Source organism: Panicum virgatum, chromosome 5N (genome assembly GCF_016808335.1).
Source record: "Panicum virgatum strain AP13 chromosome 5N, P.virgatum_v5, whole genome shotgun sequence".
Lineage (NCBI taxonomy): Eukaryota > Viridiplantae > Streptophyta > Magnoliopsida > Poales > Poaceae > Panicum > Panicum virgatum.
In genome coordinates, this window is record NC_053149.1 from 13,409,326 (window position 1) to 13,427,732 (window position 18,407).

The 18,407-nt window shown below is 43.1% G+C and overlaps 3 protein-coding genes across 3 annotated transcripts; 2 read left to right on the plus strand and 1 right to left on the minus strand.

Annotated features, from left to right (window-relative positions):
- The first annotated feature begins 7,275 nt into the window (after positions 1 to 7,275).
- LOC120676553 (F-box/FBD/LRR-repeat protein At1g16930-like) lies at positions 7,276 to 9,360 on the plus strand. The gene has a single exon (XM_039957884.1). It carries the CDS (start codon positions 7,438 to 7,440, stop codon positions 7,828 to 7,830), a length of 393 nt encoding a protein of 130 aa, XP_039813818.1. The 5' UTR covers positions 7,276 to 7,437; the 3' UTR covers positions 7,831 to 9,360.
- On the plus strand, positions 7,841 to 9,360 carry LOC120676551. Its single transcript, XM_039957882.1, has 2 exons — positions 7,841 to 8,553; positions 8,876 to 9,360. The coding sequence occupies exons 1-2, from the start codon at positions 7,873 to 7,875 to the stop codon at positions 9,185 to 9,187; spliced, it is 993 nt and encodes a 330-aa protein (XP_039813816.1). The 5' UTR covers positions 7,841 to 7,872; the 3' UTR covers positions 9,188 to 9,360.
- A 582-nt stretch (positions 9,361 to 9,942) lies between these two features.
- Positions 9,943 to 14,789, minus strand: LOC120676519 (syntaxin-22-like). Its single transcript, XM_039957844.1, has 7 exons — positions 14,348 to 14,789; positions 13,671 to 13,764; positions 12,253 to 12,392; positions 11,218 to 11,292; positions 10,702 to 10,859; positions 10,496 to 10,596; positions 9,943 to 10,378 (listed from the first exon to the last, which is right to left on the minus strand). The coding sequence occupies exons 1-7, from the start codon at positions 14,560 to 14,562 to the stop codon at positions 10,313 to 10,315; spliced, it is 849 nt and encodes a 282-aa protein (XP_039813778.1). The 5' UTR covers positions 14,563 to 14,789; the 3' UTR covers positions 9,943 to 10,312.
- Between the last annotated feature and the right edge of the window lie 3,618 nt (positions 14,790 to 18,407).

Below are 18,407 nucleotides of genomic sequence, written 5' to 3' on the forward strand. Positions count from 1 at the left end.
TCTAATATTTCTTAATACTTTCTAATTTAAATTTACATTGAAATAATACTCTATTCATTACAGTACTATTACGAAAATACTAAAATACTACTAAACTAATAATCCAATCAATTATAATACTAAAATATTTTATTAATTAAAACTACTTCAATAAATCATATAATAGCACTAAAATAATAATCTACTATACTAATACTAATCTACTCTGTTAGATAAAGTAATCTACTCTGTTAGCTAAAGTAATCTACAATACTAATTACACTAAAACACTACTAGTTTAATAATCTACTCTATAAAAATACTAATGTACAATACTAATTACAGTACTAGTAACCTACTGTATTTTGTTAATCTACTCTATTACACAAAGTAATAGCATCTATAACTCTATTAATTAAAATACTAATAGTCTACTCTAGTAATTAGTAATATACAAACGTGGAAAAAAATTTACCTGAAATTGCCTGTAAGGAAAATGGCCCCTTTAGGGAAATAACCTCTCATGTCATGATTGCCATATTTCCTCATATGTGTTTTGGTGATTTGATGATAACCCAACACTTGGACTAATATGTGTATTTTAGTTGATTATATACAGCCCTGTAGGTCCAAGGGATGAAAATATGGAGAAAACAAGTTGAAGAAACCGACAAAGACTCAATACATGAAGGCCAAGGAAAATACATACACCGGTTAAATAGACGTTAAAGAAAATACATACGTCGGTGCATTGGCAGATGAAGGCCAAGAAAAATACATACACCGGTTAAATAGATGTTAAAGAAAATACATACGTCGGTGCATTGGCAGATGAAGGCCAAGGAAAATACATACACCGGTTAAATCGACGTTAAAGAAAATACATACGTCGATGCATTGACACATGAAGACCAAGGAAATACATACACCGGTTGAACCGATGATGCACCGGTCAATTGCATCGGTTCAGTTGTCCAGAGAGATGGTTTTTCATGGAACGTGAAGAAATTACACTCACCGGTTAAACCGACGATAGTATTACATTCACCGGTTGATTAACGTCGGTTGATTAATGTAGCCGTTGAATTATAACAGCTAGTTAGAAAAATGTGTTCACCGGTTAAACCGGTGATGGCATAAAGTGGATCATCGGTTTAACCGGTGATTGCGCTTTTTGTCAGCCACTTTTCCAACGACTCTTTTGGGGTGTGTGGGCTATATAAACCCCCCAAGGCCGGTTGCAGCATAATGTTGGAACCCTGAACAGTTGAAGGAAGTGCTGCCCAAGTGAACAATCATCTCCAACCATCCTAGTTGAGCTTAGTGCCACATCTAGCTTGTGAGAAGCTTTGAGAGAGTGCTTTGTGCACTTGTATAGGCTTAGTTCTTGAGAGAGCAAGCTTAAGAGAAATCTTAGCCACGGCTAAGCAAGTGTACACGTCGACGACCCTCCGACTTAGTGTGGAGCGGTGCCGACACTTTGTGCGGGGGAAGAGGAGCCCCCCTCGTTGGTGGAGAAGCTCCGTAGTGAAGATGGTGCCGTGGTGACCGAGAGTGACGGTGGCGGTGACCTTGTCTTGGTGACTTGGTGCACTTAGCCTTTGCTTGCCAGTGTGCCTTGGTGGCCTAGTGCAAGACGGTGATCGGAAGAGACTCGATGCTTGGCCCTTGTGTGCGTTGGTGGCCGGCCAACGTGGACTAGGGGTGGCTTTGTGCCTACCGATACCACGGGATAAATTCACGTGTCGTTGCGGGAGTTTGCTTCCCTCTTGCCCTCACCTCGTTACTTACCGTATTTATGTTTCCGCATTGCTTGTTTGCCTTTACCTTTTTAGTTAGTTTGGTTAGGACTGGAACTAGGTTGCAAGCCTCCTTTTGGGTAAGTAGAGGATTGCATAGATAAACCTTAGTGTGAACTAGCATGTGTAGGACGTGTGGGTTTTATCTTATGCACTAGTTGGAGCCGAAGTTTTTAGAAGACGATTAGTGACACAATTCACCCCCTCCCCCTCTTGGGTCGCTCGGACACACATTCGATCCCTTTCAATTGGTATCAGAGCCTCGTTGCTCATTGGATCAATAGGTTTCACCGCCTAGTGAGTTTGTGTGTCCGACGGAAGGGATGAATACCGATAGCGCTCCGTTCTTCGATGGCACGGGTTTTCCATGGTGGAAAGTTCTTATGCAAGCATACCTTCAATCCCGGGGGCTTGATATTTGGCGTGTCACCGAGTTAGGGAAAAAGAATGAGACTAAGGCCGAGAGGCAATATGATGCCATTACAAAATCTACTCTATTGTCCACTTTATGTGATAGTGTGTTTAATCATGTTTATGCTTGTGAAGATGCTCATAAGCTATGGACGCAAATCATCGAAAATCATGGGGGCACAAAGGATGTTGCCAATAAAAAAATATCATATTCTCGGCAAGGAGCTTAGTAGCTTTAAGCAACTTCCCAATGAAAATGCTCATGACATGTACTCACGATTAAATATTCTTGTAAATGAAATTAATGCCTTAGGTCTCAATCAAGTTGAAGATTGGGAGATTAACCGGAAGATCCTCCGAAGCCTTCGCAAGCCCGACTACGACATCATCAACTCACACTTGCAAAAGGAAGACTTGGTCAAGCTTACACCAAATCAAGTCATCAATCAAATCATCGCCCATGAATATAGTATGGGAATGACAAAGAAGAAGGAGCAAGAATCCACCTCTTCTTCAAGCCACAAGAGTCTCGCCGCCAAGCACTCATGCAAGCACCAACCAAGGCGACAAAACTCATCAAGCTCAAGTGAACAAGAAGAAGAGGATGAGGAAGAAAGTGATGATGAATCAAGTTCAAGTGAAGATGAAGAATACCCAAGCGTCGTGCTATATCACCACCGCAAGATAGCCAAGCATGTACATGAGCTTTATAAGCTTGGGTACAAAACTCTCATTAGAGAAAATGCGGTGGGGATGGAGAAGATGGCAAAGAAAAAGAGCAAGTCAAGATCTCAAGCTCTCTCCGCCATCTACAAGCCCAAGAAAAGTGGTGAAAGCTCAAGTAGCAAGAACATCAAAAATTCCAAGAGCTCCACCACTCGTCGCCCTCGGAGATCATCACCACCACCCATGTGTCTTATGGCACAAGGTAGTAACTATGTAAGTGATGACTCCTCCTCAAATGATGAATTCGATGTTGAAACCGATGAAACTAGTGAGATGATGACACTCCTCCATAATCAACAAGAATATCTCACTAAACAAAATAAAGAAATCAAAGCTCTTAAAGCTAAATAAAAGATTCATACCTCATTTGTCTCAAGATATGAGAACTTGCTAAACAAATTCAATTTGTTAGACAATGAGCATGAAGAGCTTAAAAGAAATATGAGAGCCTTGAATCTAAAAGTGAATCATCATCGGATAAATCATTTTCTTGCAAAATTCCTTGTGTTATACCTATCATCAAGGTAAATGCGTCTACCTCTTGTGATCTAACTTCTTTCAATGAGAATGTGATCTTAGAAACAAATATTGATCTCATTATCGAGGAAAATGAAAAGCTCAAGGAAGAAGTAGAAAAGCTACGGCAAGACTTGAGGCAGCTCAAAGGAAAGCACACTCAAGAGCAAGCCCAACCTTCTCAAGATAACCGCCTCAAGGGCATGAACAAGCTTGAGAAGGGAGAAACCGTGACTTGCTTCAAGTGTCACAAAGAAGGCCACAAGTCCTATCAATGCAAGAAGAAAGAGGGCAAAGCAAAGGGCAAAGAAAACAGCAAGCCCAAGAACTTGAACAATAGCAAGGAGGGCCACAAGAAGGCTAAGGAGGTCAAGAAAAACAAATCTCCATACTTGAAGGCTTCATTGGTGTACACTAAGCCCACCCACAAATTCAAGCAAAAGAGCAACCGCTACATTCTCAAGAAGAAGGAAAATAGCAAGGTGGTTGCTCATGTCATGGGGTGGAGACATCAAGGATGGAACCGACCTATTTGGATGCTAAAGGAAGTGCTCACAACCATGGAAAGCACTCAAATGGTTTGGATTCCATAGACTTAGGATCCAAGAAGGAGACGGGGAATTTGGAGACTTGGCGAGTTCTACGATGCATAAAGTGGGATGCATCATATTTTGATTGGAGTCAAATTGGGTATTATGGATCAATTACCCAAATTCCCTTTCACCCACTTACAAAGGTATGAGCAAGGTATTACAAATTAACAATGCAATTGGTAAGGTGCATCAAACTTCTTTGGTACTTTTGGTGCTTCTTACAATGCAACTAAATTTGCTCATATCTCACTAGGTTTGCATGCTTATATGCTTCTTTTTCATCTTATGTGCTTTCCTAGACTTTCATATGGTAGGTTGTCTTTATCTATCGCTAATCTTTATGCAACCTACATGAGCTAAAATAAGTGGAAACCATCATGGTACATGTTTTATGTATATTATCTTTTGGTGCCATGTCTTTCAAGCTATAGAGCTAGTACCCCCCTTGTTAGCTTTTACAAGTGCATAATTCTTTTTCTATGTATTTCAAATCTTATTGCACACTTTTATGGGGAGCTTGCTCTATATCTTGTCTTAATTGTGACTAATATGCTTTCAAAGTGATATTTGTTGTAGTCACACTCCCTTAGTTCAAATGGTAATACACACAATCCTTCGATATCAAATTGTTGCACATTGCAATTAACCGTACAATTGGTATCAATTATTCAAGAAAGGTTGGACAAGGGAAGGAGACCAAGCTATAACTCCCAAAGATTGAAGAGATAAATAATATAGGGAGGCATGGCTAGGTAAAACACCTCTCACCAAGTTAATTTATTTTGCTACTAATGCTCTTTCTTTGTGAGTGGCCGTTGTAGACCTTTAGGTCACTTTTTGGGTGTTTGATGACAAAGGGGGAGAGATGTCTCAAAGCAAGCATACAATGGAAAGACCCCACATCTTCAAGCATCTAAGAAGAAAGATTCAACACGGTGAAATTCTATCTCTAGGAGAGATCCTAGAAGGCCATCAATAAGGGGGAGAAAATCAAGGAAGTGCAATGGCAAATGGAAGGCATGGTGATAGGGGGAGGTATCTATGGTTCAAAATGGGGGAGAAGTGAAACATCAATGATCCTTTGAACCATAATGCCAATACTTAAGATCAACTCTACACATTCTTTACATAAGCATTGGACATTGAGTAGTCATCCAAGCAAGCTAAGTTTTTCTCAACTCAAGTATCTCAATTCTTTCAATATCTATATGCAATTTTGCTTGTTTTGGTTGTGTTGTCACCAATCACCAAAAAGGGGGGAGATTGTAAGGAAAATGGCCTTTTTTAGGGAAATAACCGCTCATGTCATGGTTGCCATATTTCCTCATATGCGTTTTGGTGATTTGATGACAACCTAACACTTGGACTAATATGTGTATTTTAGTTGATTATATACAGCCCTGTAGGTCCAAGGGATGAAAATATGGAGAAAACAAGTTGAAAAAACCGACGAAGACTCAATACATGAAGGTCAAGGAAAATACATACACCGGTTAAATAGACATTAAAGAAAATACATACGTCGGTGCATTGGCAGATGAAGGCCAAGGAAAATACATACACCAGTTAAATAGACGTTAAAGAAAATACATACGTCAGTGCATTGGCAGATGAAGGCCAAGAAAAATATATACACCGGTTAAATCGACGTTAAAGAAAATACATACGTCGGTGCATTGACACATGAAGACCAAGGAAATACATACACCGGTTGAACCGATGATGCACCGGTCAATTGCATCGGTTCAGTTGTCCAGAGAGATGGTTTTTCATGGAACGTGAAGAAATTACACTCACCGGTTAAACCGACGATAGTATTACATTCACCGGTTGATTAACGTCGGTTGATTAATGTAGCAGTTGAAGTATAACGGCTAGTTGGAAAAATGTGTTCACCGGTTAAACCGGTGATGGCACAAAGTGGATCATCGGTTTTATCGGTGATTGCGCTTTTTGTCAGCCACTTTTCCAACGGCTCTTTTAGGGTGTGTGGGCTATATAAACCCCCAAGGTTAGTTGCAGCATAATGTTGGAACCCTGAAGAATTGAAGGAAGTGCTGCCCAAGTGAACAATCATCTCCAACCATCCTAGTTGAGCTTAGTGCCACATCTAGCTTGTGAGAAGCTTTGAGAGAGTGCTTTGTGCACTTGTATAGGCTTAGTTTTTTAGAGAGCAAGCATAAGAGAAGTCTTAGCCACGGTTAAGCAAGTGTACACGTCGACGACCCTCCGACTTGGTGTGGAGCGGTGACGACACTTTGTGCGGGGGAAGAGGAGCCCCCCTCCTTGGTGGAGAAGCTCCGTAGTGAAGATGGTGCCGTGGTGACCGAGAGAGACGGTGGCGGTGATCTTGTCTTGGTGACTTGGTGCACTTACTTAGCCTTTGCTTGCCAGTGTGCCTTGGTGGTCTGGTGCAAGACGGTGATCGGAAGAGACTCGGTGCTTGGCCCTTGTGTGCGTTGGTGGCCGGCCAACGTGGACTAGGGGTGGCTTTGTGCCTACCGATACCACGGGATAAATCCACGTGTCTTTGCAGGAGTTTGCATCCCTCTTGCCCTCACCTCGTTACTTACCGTATTTACGTTTCTTCATTGCTTGTTTGCCTTTACCTTTTCTAGTTAGTTTGGTTAGGATTGGAACTAGATTGCAAGCCTCCTTTTGGGTAAGTTGAGGATCGCATAGATAAACCTTAGTGTGAACTAGCATGTGTAGTACGTATTAGGTTCATCTCATGCACTAGTTGGAGCTGAAGGTTTTAGAAGACGATTAGTGACCCAATTCACCCCTCCCCCTTTTGGGTCGCTCGGACACACCCTCGATCCCTTTCATTGCCGCGACGAATTTCCCGCAGAGCTTCGCTACTTTCCTCGCTCTTCCCTCACCTCTCTATTTCTAGTCGTTTCAGGATGAAATGAAGAATCAAATGAGAGAATGAGGAGAGAAATGAGAGGCTTGGGCCTTATATAGACGCCAGGGGACCTGGCGCCGTGGACCATGGCGCCAAGATCAAAATGTTTTTTTTTTTTACATTTGGGTCGTGGTGCCATGGACCACGGCGCCGGCCCCTGGCGCCATAGGTCATAGCACAGGGGGCTATTACTGTTAAAAAAAATCGGGATACTATTTCTGTAAAAAATAATTAAAAATATGCTAAAAAAGCCAATTCAGCACGCATCATCGTTCGGTTCCTTGGCTGGGTTTACTTTTTTGAGGCCCACGGGCCATGCCTCTCCTGAACCTCTCTCTTCTACCCCGAGCCCGAGTTCGACGAGGCGCCTGCTCCAATCAGTCCCCATCCCCGCCGCCGCCGCACCCGCACTCCTCTCGACGGGTCGCTCAGTCGCTCCTCGGCTACCCGGCAACCCCTCGCTCCTCAGCTCCCCAGGCTCAGCTCCGAGCAATCTGATCCCGCCATGGGCGTCGTCACCCGTGCTCAAGCGAAGAGGATGAAGTCGCAGCAACCCGACAGCGAAGAGCCGCCGCCTCGGGGCGGAGGAGAAGCGGGAGGCCCCGATCTGATCAGCCTTCTCCCCGACGAGATCCTGGGCAGCGTCATCTCGCTCCTCCCGACCGAGGAAGGTGCCCGCACCCAGATCCTCTCCACCCGATGGCGCCCCCTCTGGCGCTCCTCGCCCCTCAACCTCGACCCTTCTGACGGAATCTTCAGTCATGCCGTCGTCTCCCGCATCCTCTCCGAGCACCACGGCGTTGGTCGTCGTTTCAGCAGCCCGCCCTTCATCCGACCTGACGACTCCGCCACTTTGGACGGCTGGCTCCGGTCCCCAGCCCTCGACCAGCTCCAATAGCTCAATTTATCCTTCCACCCCTACATCTTGCCCAGCCATCTGATGCCTCGTTCTGCACTGCGGTTCGCGTCCACCCTCCGCGCCGCTACATTCAGCTTCTGCAAATTCCCAGAAGACGCAGCTCAGCAGCTCCAGTTCCCCAACCTGCAGCACCTCGCACTTGCATCAGTGACTATCTCGGAGGACTCTCTGCACGCCATGCTGGATGGCTGCCCCGCTCTGGACAAATTTGTACTCAGATACATCATCAATGGGTCTTCACCGGGACCGCAGGTGCCACTTTCTGCCCTGCACGTGTCCAACATCCGCGTTGCCGAATTTGGCAGCTGCCATTTTCCAGAAGCCATTGTCAACCAGGTCCACTTCCCTAACCTCCAGAGGCTCGTACTTGAAACGGTCACCATCTCAGAGGGCTCCTTACACGCCATGCTCTCCGGCTGCCCTGATCTGAACAGCTTGACCATGGGTTATAGCTCTGGCTTCCACCAATTCAAAATCAATGCCCTGAAGCTTAAGTATGTCGAGATGTATTTCCATGGCTCATATGCAGATAGGCTACAGGAACTCGTTGTTGAGAATGCCTCTTGTCTAGAAACACTTCACCACAAGGGGCCGTACGAAGACAACATGCACATTTCAATAATTTCGGCACCAAAATTGAAGATTCTTGGCCGCCTCGCTGATAACATTTCCAGGCTTGAGCTTGGCACCAATGTTTTTAAGGTATACGCGGCTTTCTTTGTTCTCAGCTTCATCACTTACGGCTATACATTCCCTTTCTGCTAAGTCACGGATATACCTGATCCATACACTCAGGGATTGCATGATGTTAGAATAGCTACTGTGATCTGCAGTGTGATGGTTTTAGCTCAGGCTTGATAATCTTAGACTGGATGTGGTTATTAACTTCATGAAATGCTTTCCCTGCATGGAGAAGTTGTACATCAAGGTTACCTTTTTTTGTTATTCAGTCTCCAATTGTTTCTTACCTTTCTATTACTGCAGCTTTGTTGTTCTGAGGCTTGGTTTTATTATTCATTTTCAGACACCTACAGCCGGGAAAAACACGCAGCGTCATTGTTCCCGGGGCCGTATTGAATGCCTTAATCACCACCTCAAGAAATTACAGATCAGTTATTATTCGGGCAAAAGGTCACATGTTGAGTTTGCTAAGTTCTTTGTACTGAATGCGGGTGTGATAGAGTCCTTGGGGCTTGATGTTTATCCTAATAAACACTTATCTGGTTGGTGGATTGAAATTCAGCGGAGGCAGCTCCGGCCAGAGAAGAGGGCATCAATTGGTGCTCAAATTGATTTCACTTTTGGTGTTTGTTCCAGTTATCTTCGTGATGGTTAGGAGTTTCAGGTCCATGTTAGTATAGATGTTGAAACTATACTATTCTTCTTTTAGGAGCTAATCTTCTATCCCATCCATGTTGTGTTGCATGCAAACTGTGCTAGTTCTCTTTCTTGTAATATATATGAAATCCTGTGTTTTCCTAATATATATGAAATCCTGTGTTTTCCTAATGCTATCATTCCAACCATCTGTGCTTCTGTCATTACTTTCTTTGTGAGTTTGCGAGTGATGACTGCACATTTTGATTTGGCATCTAATGTTGTTTGAATAATTATTACACACCTTGATGATGATGATGTGTGCAAATTTTTTTGAAGCTATAATGTTATATTGTTGTAGATACTGCTCTTGTTTATTTTTTTACAATCATGTATCAGGATCTGGAAACAAGATGCTCATTCCTCCGTTAGTCAGAGCACGGAATCTGCAGTAATCGTAGAATGCAGATCCAACCTGAACCTTCAGAGTGCACAGAAACCCAGTAGCTGTAGATGTGATTTTTTGAACGTAACAATTTTGTTAGTAGATTTAACCGTGGCACTTTTATGTAAGTGATTAGATATTTTAAAAATTATTGCTGGTTGAATCTAGATTGGGTCATAGTTGCCAAATAAATTGGATACGCAAGGGTAAACAAAAAAGGCACTGAGAAAAATGAGTGCTATCCGAATAATATCACTCCCACGCTGTTTTGGGTTCAGCAGCCACTCCTGTATCCTTTGTTTTTATCCATAATATCATCTAGCCACATGGGAGAAGGAACACCAAATTGATATATTGCAAATGATTTCTTACGGAATCAAGAAATGTCATACCACAGATAATGTAAGCCTCCTTGTTCTACAGCACGCAATCATCGACGATACATTACAGATATAAACAGAGCAGGCTGTGAGACAAGAAGCACTAGGCTGACAGGAAACGATTATGCTTATATGAACTGATGCATTCCAGGCGCACACCATCACCACATACACCACCATACCACAACCAGAACGCCAACCACCACCTCCAGGCGGAAACCAGGATACATTCCTGACTGCATAGCAAAAATAACTTATGAAGGAATTCTTCATGCTAAGCTTGATCAGATTTCGGAGCCTCAGGAGCCCTTCAAGCTTTTTAGGCTGCAAGGACTATTATCACTATGAGCAGGACAACTCCGAAAATGACCAGCAACAAGCATATCTGCAACGAAGGGGGGAAAGATAATGTGTGGCCAAGTGAGATTGACGAAGATGGAGGATTCTATTTCTCAAAAAAAAAAAGGATCATGATAGTGTAGCAGAGGGCTCCTGAAATTACCAGTGAAGAGTTCGACTTCTGAGTTTTAGCAGCTTTTGAAAGCTGGCCTTTTGCCTGTGAAGTTGCAACAACTGCATTCTCTATATGGGAGTCAATGTCATCTGCAGCAAAATAAGAGAAACGGAATTAGATGGGAAAATAGGCAGGCCTGCTTTGAACATATTGAAATGCAGATATCTCATCTGTCAGCCCAACAGGTTACATACCAATCATTGCTCCTTGGTCGTGGACTAGCACAGCAAGATCTTTGAAGATTTCGTTTACTTCAGTAATTTGGTGCTGAATCTCTTGTATCCCCTGATCCCTCTCCTCGATGATGGCCTCGTTGAACACAATTTCATTATCGAAGAAGACAAGCTCTTGCCTGTGGTAAATCAAAGATATCAAATTAGCACCTAGTGATATTCAGAAAATGATCATTTTTAAGGGGAAAAAAGGCTCATTCTTGACATGAAAAGAAAGGGGAATGTGCCTTTCCAAGCATCTTGTATATCAAACAAGGAATACATGTGTGGCCAAAGCGAACACAAGCTAATAAATCTATTTTTTGTCCACAACAGGCAAGCCTGAATTTTATTACTAGAAAAGACAATGAAATTACAGCATATCCAAAGATATCAAGACATAAATCGATAGAAATCTAAACAAAGTAACTGCAAAACTCGATACAACCTGTACAGAACAAGTAGTTCCACAAAACACAGCATACATAATCATCTTACCTTCTAGATTCCAGAAGCTGTGTCCGCTGCTCAGCCAACTTATCAGCACCATTATTCACCTCGCTTGAATTGTAGCTGCAAAACATGGCCACTCTGAGGTTAGGCATAAGGTGGTAATAAACTGAAACAGCTTTAGAAATAGAAGAAGATTACAAGGAGAAAAGAAGCAACGGTTGAAACTTATTGAGTCCACATATTACAGAAGGAAATTATTACAAAACGAGGTATTGAAACATGACGGAAAAAATTTCAGAAGGCCACTGTTTACTGTAACTAACTAACTAACTAACTATTTCCCTTGAAGAGCCAACTAAAATAAACTATGCAAGATGAAAATTTTTGTCATGTAAAATAAACAACCGCCACATTTTCCCTAACTTCTTGCAAAAAAAAAGTGTTCCCAGCTAGAAAATGAGATTATGACAGCTGGGCTCAGGGGCTAGCAAACCACAACTGCAGTCATTAACTAAATGCTAGTGCTTAGTCAAATGAGTTTAACTTTCTTGTGGAAAAATGTGTAGTGAGCACAACTTCTTTCAATAACAGGGCAAATAATAAAACATTAGAAAATATTAAGGAGAAATTAAAATTATTCACTTTAAAGGCTCATCTTAGAACAGAATATAATTCGGATATTTAGGTCTATGGAAGGTTGGGTTAGCTTTGAATTGTCAAGTAACTTCGCACCAGAATTTACAATGCCCCATAAATATACTGTGGATGTGTGAAGGTATGCCAGGATTGATAAAACTGTGGAGTGTGGACAGTTGGTTGAGAACAGATAAGTCCTAAAAGGCATCACGAACTGTTAATTATAATTAACTGAATTTCCTATATGCATCTTAGTGAAGCTGATGGGAATCTTACTGCACTTAACAACTGGCACACAAAAATCTTGATCATTTCATTCTAACAGAGGCATGATATAGTTTCCAGGTATTCTACTTTTCAGGACTACCAGGAAGGCTAGAAATGAAGAAGGAAAAAAAAACTGTAGTATGGCAACAAAGCAGAAAAATATGTACAGCAAATTACCTCTGTGGCAGACCTGCTTGAGAAATAAAAGGTGCATATGCAGCTTCTCTCTCAACTGCTAACCGTTGAGCTTTCTGGAATTCTTTAAGGACTGCTTGGAAATCCTTAGCTAGCTTTGCATCAGCAATCTTCTTGGTAGCCTGCAGTTTAATATGATGCCATAAATACAAATTGTAATAAGATAAACTATAAACATACAAGCAAAAACAAAAAAATTTCCAAGTAATAAAGGAATGAGCATGGGTAACTAAATGACTAACAGTATACACTGCAGCTGATATAGGATTCGTCTTAAATGCATAATTTAAAATCTTGCTACAATCTTTTTTATCACTACGAATGCCTTCAGGCCAGAATATGGATACTGAAGCATGTTGTAATAATGAAAGAAAGTACTAGTCATCTACTTAGAAAATTCATCTAAATTCCTGTTACTTCAGGCAAAATTAAACAAAACAAAACACACAGCATAATAAATTTGATCTTCCCCATAAGAGTACATGAGTCATCTCTGTTCAGTTCCTCCCTTCTTGTATACTTGCAACGAAGATAAAAAAATGTTTGTGTTGCAAGTTTTGTCCTACTAAAAGGCAGCATATTCAGGAGCTAAGTGCTGCAGAAATGTGCATGCTGCGTTGGATTCATTTCATACAAGGATGGTTGGATTCAGAACATGATAGGCTAGGGTGGCACCAATTCAATTAAATCTTGTCTAACACCAATTCAGATGGTTCGAATATTCCCTGTGGAGACCTCCAGAGGCACTAGCGCATAACGGAATCCTATGACACAGCAACAATACGGAAAGGAGGCAAGTGTTGGTCAAACCCAAAATGGGAGAAGGCAGTAAAGGGGACTAGAATGGGTCGAATATAGTACCCAAACAAGTCCTTCAGTAAAAACATGTGGAAATCAGGAATCCACATGCTTGAGACATGATCTAGGCTAGACCCCTAGTAATATGAATATTATTAATGCCTTTTTATTTTTCATGTGTTGTTACTTCTTTATTGGTGACTCATTGTGTTTCATCTCTAGCCTTCCCCAACTTGCTTAGGAATGAAAGGCTTTGTTGTTTTGGTCGTGTAAATTTAGTTCAAAGCACAGAATAAAATGAATAGCAGAACAACTAGCCTACATAAATATGAATATTCATTCAATTTGTTCCCAAACTAGAGGCTAACACCAAGGCTATATTATGAAACAACTAAATTAACAATGCAAACAGAGCATGGTTCTCAATCTCATCATATCTTAGTGAAAAATGGAAAAAAAAAGAATACAAAATGCCTTGGACCATAAAACAGAATAAAGCTGTTATACTTAAACTGTTATAATTAAAATGAACAAAAAACTGCAGGCAAAATGGCAAATATAGTTAAGAGTCCTCATATAATTATTTAGAGATAGGCACATACGCTGACTTCGACACGATGATCCGCCTCACTAGCTTGTTTAAGATTGTCCGATGTATCCTTAACTAGTTGTGTTATGTGTTGCCGTGTTTTATGTCTGCAAGCAACAGCAACTGAAATGTTAGCTTGAAACATCAAAACAATTTCAACGAGTAAACAAACTTGCCTCACCTACAGTCTGCAAATAAAGCTCAAGAGTTAAGGCAGTAGGGCATAACTAAAGTGTTTTTTAACTCAATTTCAAAAATACAACACAGCATGAGAAAGACGTGAACTAATAGATCATGTAAAATTCCATAATGAATGACCACATAGGAATTGATTCCAGACCACTGAAACTACAATATTTGGGTAGGTTATATGGCTTGATTCGTTCAGTTCAACCTCCACGAAGGCTGTCAGCAAAAACACGAACAGGAATGGCAACGAATGGTGTCGGCAAATTGAACACGCAAGCAACTCCACAGAAAATACGGGGAGAATTAAGCCCTAAGCAACCCTTAGCAGCAAGCATCGATGCACAACCAACAGGGACGAAACCTAAATCGAGATCACAACCGAGGCCGCAGAATTCTCCCCAAATCCCGCGGAACGGGACCGAACCGATCGATTCGAGCGCCGAACCGAGACGCGGCAGGCAGATTTGCGGATGGGTGGTGGGTAAGGTAGGGCGGACGCACATCCTGTCGCGCAGGTCGGGGGTGTCCTTGGGCGTGCCGAGCGTGTTGACGAGGCGCTGGAACGTGGCGACGGCGGTGTTGATCTGGAAGACGCCCGACGCGACGGCCTGCGACGCGCCGGCGCCGCCCGCCGCGGGGGCCCCCCGGCCGTTCCGCCGCGCGCCGCCCAGCGGCGCCCCGCGGACGTTGCCCGCCTCCAGGTCCTGGAAGCTCATCCTCCTCCTCCTCCTCCCTCCGCCCTGCCCTACCGCTCGATCGGCGGGCGCACCTCCCGCGGCTCGGATCGAAGGCTGCGAGGGACGGCGGAACGAATCCGGTCGCGGCCGGCCGAGAGGGGGAATTGGGAATCGGGGGGATGCCGCGTCGCCCGCCTCTCTCTCTCTCTGCCTCTCCGGGTTGATTGGGGATTCCGGAATTCACTCGCGGGTAGGGGGAGGAGGAAGGACCGGAGGAGCAGGCGGCAATAAACTTTGGGTCATTTTGATCCATGCCACTACAATTTCTTGAAGTTAGATTTCATGTTGAAATCCATGTCATTGAGTGGCATGATTTTGAACGTGACACTCAATTTCACGGAGTTGTGGTGGCACGAATCGAATTTTCTCATAAACTTTTGTCGCGGGGGATTAATTATGCGGTTGCCTCGAGGGCCAGCCGCTCGCTCGCCAGGTTGCCCGCCGACTCGGCCTCATTAAGCAGCTGAAAGAAGACGCATTTTGTTTGTTTCGATGCGAGTCGACGGCACCGGCTGAGCGTTGTACATGCCGCGAGTATCTAGATTGAAAACTAAATAATTATATCAGATAGATTTTATGGTGATGAAACTCCTCTTATATTTCATAAAATTGAAATTCTATTATTCTCTCTCTTTGCCATGTCAACAAAAATAAAAATATTTAATGTCATGAATTCCCATTCAGAGGTCGAGGGCAAACTTGTCGCGGGCGAGCAAGGTTGATAAAGAGTAATTAAAAAACAATTCACCGGTGAAGGAAACGAGGGAGGGAGAGATTAGTCGCCAGCGTCGACGTGGCGGCGAAGGAACTTCGAGGAAGGAAGAATGCTGTGGCTGGGGCCGCGAGGTGAGGCTGACAAGAACGGGCAACCTCACCAGTCACCACGCCGGGAATGATTCTTCTCCGGGCCAACTTTTATGCGGACGGCACGGCGCGGAGCTTCTTGGCTTGTTTTCGCTGATGGCGCGTCGCTCTCCGTCCCTTTTCGTCATCAGCCGCGCGCGGTTCGCCGTCTCCCCCAGCCCGAACAACCTGTAATGTATTCAGTTCTGAAGAAGAAAAAAACAACCTGTATTTTCTGTCGCTGTGCCATATCGGCATGGAGTGATGATGGGCACGAGTGGCCGGCTCGTGCTCCCCCAGCTACGCGCCGAAGCTCCCCTTTCCTTCGTGTCGTCATCATTTGTTGTTTTTCTTTTCCAGAGCACTGGAGAACAGAGATGTTTCCTCCTCGGCTCCTCCCATCATGTCGTGCATGCCTGCCTCTGCCTGCCCTGCCCCATGATGCGGCGCGAGCTTTTGGCCTTCTTTCACCGTGTTCGGCTGGTGCACCGGCCTCCATCTCTACAGTATTTCGGTTGCTGCAGTCATTTTTCTTTTCCTTTCAGGTAGGAAAACGTTTTTTTTTCTTTGAGTAGAGGCTCGCCCCTCCTGTCACTAAAAAACTGTCCCACGCTCGATCGGCTCACCAGTCAAAATGTTACCAACGCCGTGTTCCTATCCCTTACCTAGGGATGGATTTAAACATCCGAATTTTTAGAACAAATTTGATATTTTAAAATAGATATGCTTAAAATTTTATGCTAATCTTTTTTTTATATTATCAAGCATATTATTACACATAAGAATAAAATTTTGTATAAATTTTTTTATGTATTATTTGCTCCCTACAATTAAAAAGGTGAAAAAAGATTCGTATCCGTATCCGATCCGTATTCGAATTTTTATATCTATTATTTGAGAATATATATGATAAATTTGAGGTTTAGTTTTTATGAATCTTTACAAGATCAATGTTAAATATAAGGCTATGAATTTACATAGTAAATTCTATATCTTATTTGTCCATAATCGAAGAAAAATGACCAAAAATCTAAGATTCGAATAGACATCCGAATCCATCCTTACCCTTACCCGGGACGATCCGTCGACCCGTCACTCGGACGGTGCCAGCACAGCGCCTGCAGCCGGCTGCGTTGGACTTGGACCAGTTCATTCGATTAGGACACATGGCCCACCGACTGACCGATGGCGTTCGAACCCCACACCCTCGACTGGGTCTCCGCTTCAGATCCTCAATTGAAAGTTGTAGGAGACATGACATACATGCCCATGCATCATGCACGTGCGCGTATCACATATATGAGGCTGGGAATTCATTCGATTAGGTCATCAATCTTCTTTTTTTCCAGCAAGAGGTCATCAATCTTCTTAATTCAGTTGGTTAATGGTGTGCGCACTGTAGTTCGAGCCGACCGATCCACGGCTGAAGCAAATGTAGCCACTAACTCTGACCAGCACGGCGGTCAAGTGAGTCGCATGCTTTGTAGGTGGTGATGGAGGCAAAAATCTCAGCACTCGATGGATCTCCTATTAAATTTATTCTTGACATTGAGTTGCATGTCCCAAATATTTCAACTCAAAAGTTTAAACTGATGAAAAAAGCTAGGCATTTAACTTATACTTCAACACCCCCTCACTTGCAGGCTCCGCCCGTCAAAATTCGAACTCGAGATCTCTGATCCTGATACCATATTGAGTTGCATGCACCAACCAATTCAAACTAAAAGATTAATTTAATGGGAAGATGTGCAATTAACTTATATTTCAACAAGAGTCTCTTTCAACAATTCCACATCCCAACCTATCCTCCTAAATTTAAATCTGAAAAATTTAAAGATGGAGACCCCAATCGCTTACCTAAACCAAGCCAGAAGAGCATACTCTAGCTCCATCGTGACATCTGTTCAGAGACAACTCTAGAAGATTCTAGGAATATGTTCGTATCAGAGAAATAGAACTAGATAACAAGCAGGATCTCAAGTGGTGTAGAAGAGAAACACACAAGGGGAGCTGAGGAGGAAGAAATAACAACATAGGGGAATTCAGGAACATGACTCTTGGTTTCTGAGCAATTGTTCCATTTCCATGTACATAGGGTTTTTTGGCTTGTGAGATGGGAAGCTGTCCAGACTTCCCCGGCCTATGACTTGCCCATTTGATCCCCTGTATCGTACTTCTTTCCCGTTCATAGAAAAGCTGGACAATAAAAAGGGTTAAGCTGCCATCTTCATTTATCGGTTTAAGAGCATGGCTAATAGATTTCGCCAACTACCAGCGGTAACGCGGACACGTGGGTAGCAGACCCGCTGCTATTTAATGTGTTGCTTGTTGTTGAGCCAATACTAGCTTGCGCAGCTGTCTTTGCCAGCCCGAGTGGGCGTTTTGCGACTGGCATTTTGCGAGCCGCCAACGTTTTTCTCTCTCTTGCTCTCACGTCGGACTCCGCTTGCTCCGCGCCGGCCATTATACTTGCTCTAAAGTTCTTATATTTCTTTACAAAGAAAATCCTATTAGAATTGGTTTCTCGAGACAATTCTCCCCAACCTTTTGAAAGTTTCAAGAACGAGTGCAAGGCAAGCTGGGCTGGTCGCTGCCCAAATCACAGGTAAACGTGGCCATTCCCCGTGCAGCCCGTCAAGGGAGCCCCGACGCCCCCCACGACACGAACGAGTCGCGGTGAGTGGACTGGACTGCAACTCCAGGCTCTCCTTTTTTCCTCTTTTCATTTTTCAAATTATAAATAGGCTTTTCTGTATAAATAAACTAAAGAATTAAATTGGTCTGGTGAAATCCGCCGTGACATCGCCCCGTTTGGTTACCTAGAATTCTATACTAGGAAATCAACACTATGACCACTAATTACGGTGTTAAATTAAATCAGTTTATAAAACCAACTCCAGTACTAGAAATCCTGAAGAATCTAATGAGGTCTTCGACCGCGTAAGTAGAGAATGGTTACTGTAGCATTAATATAGTCAATC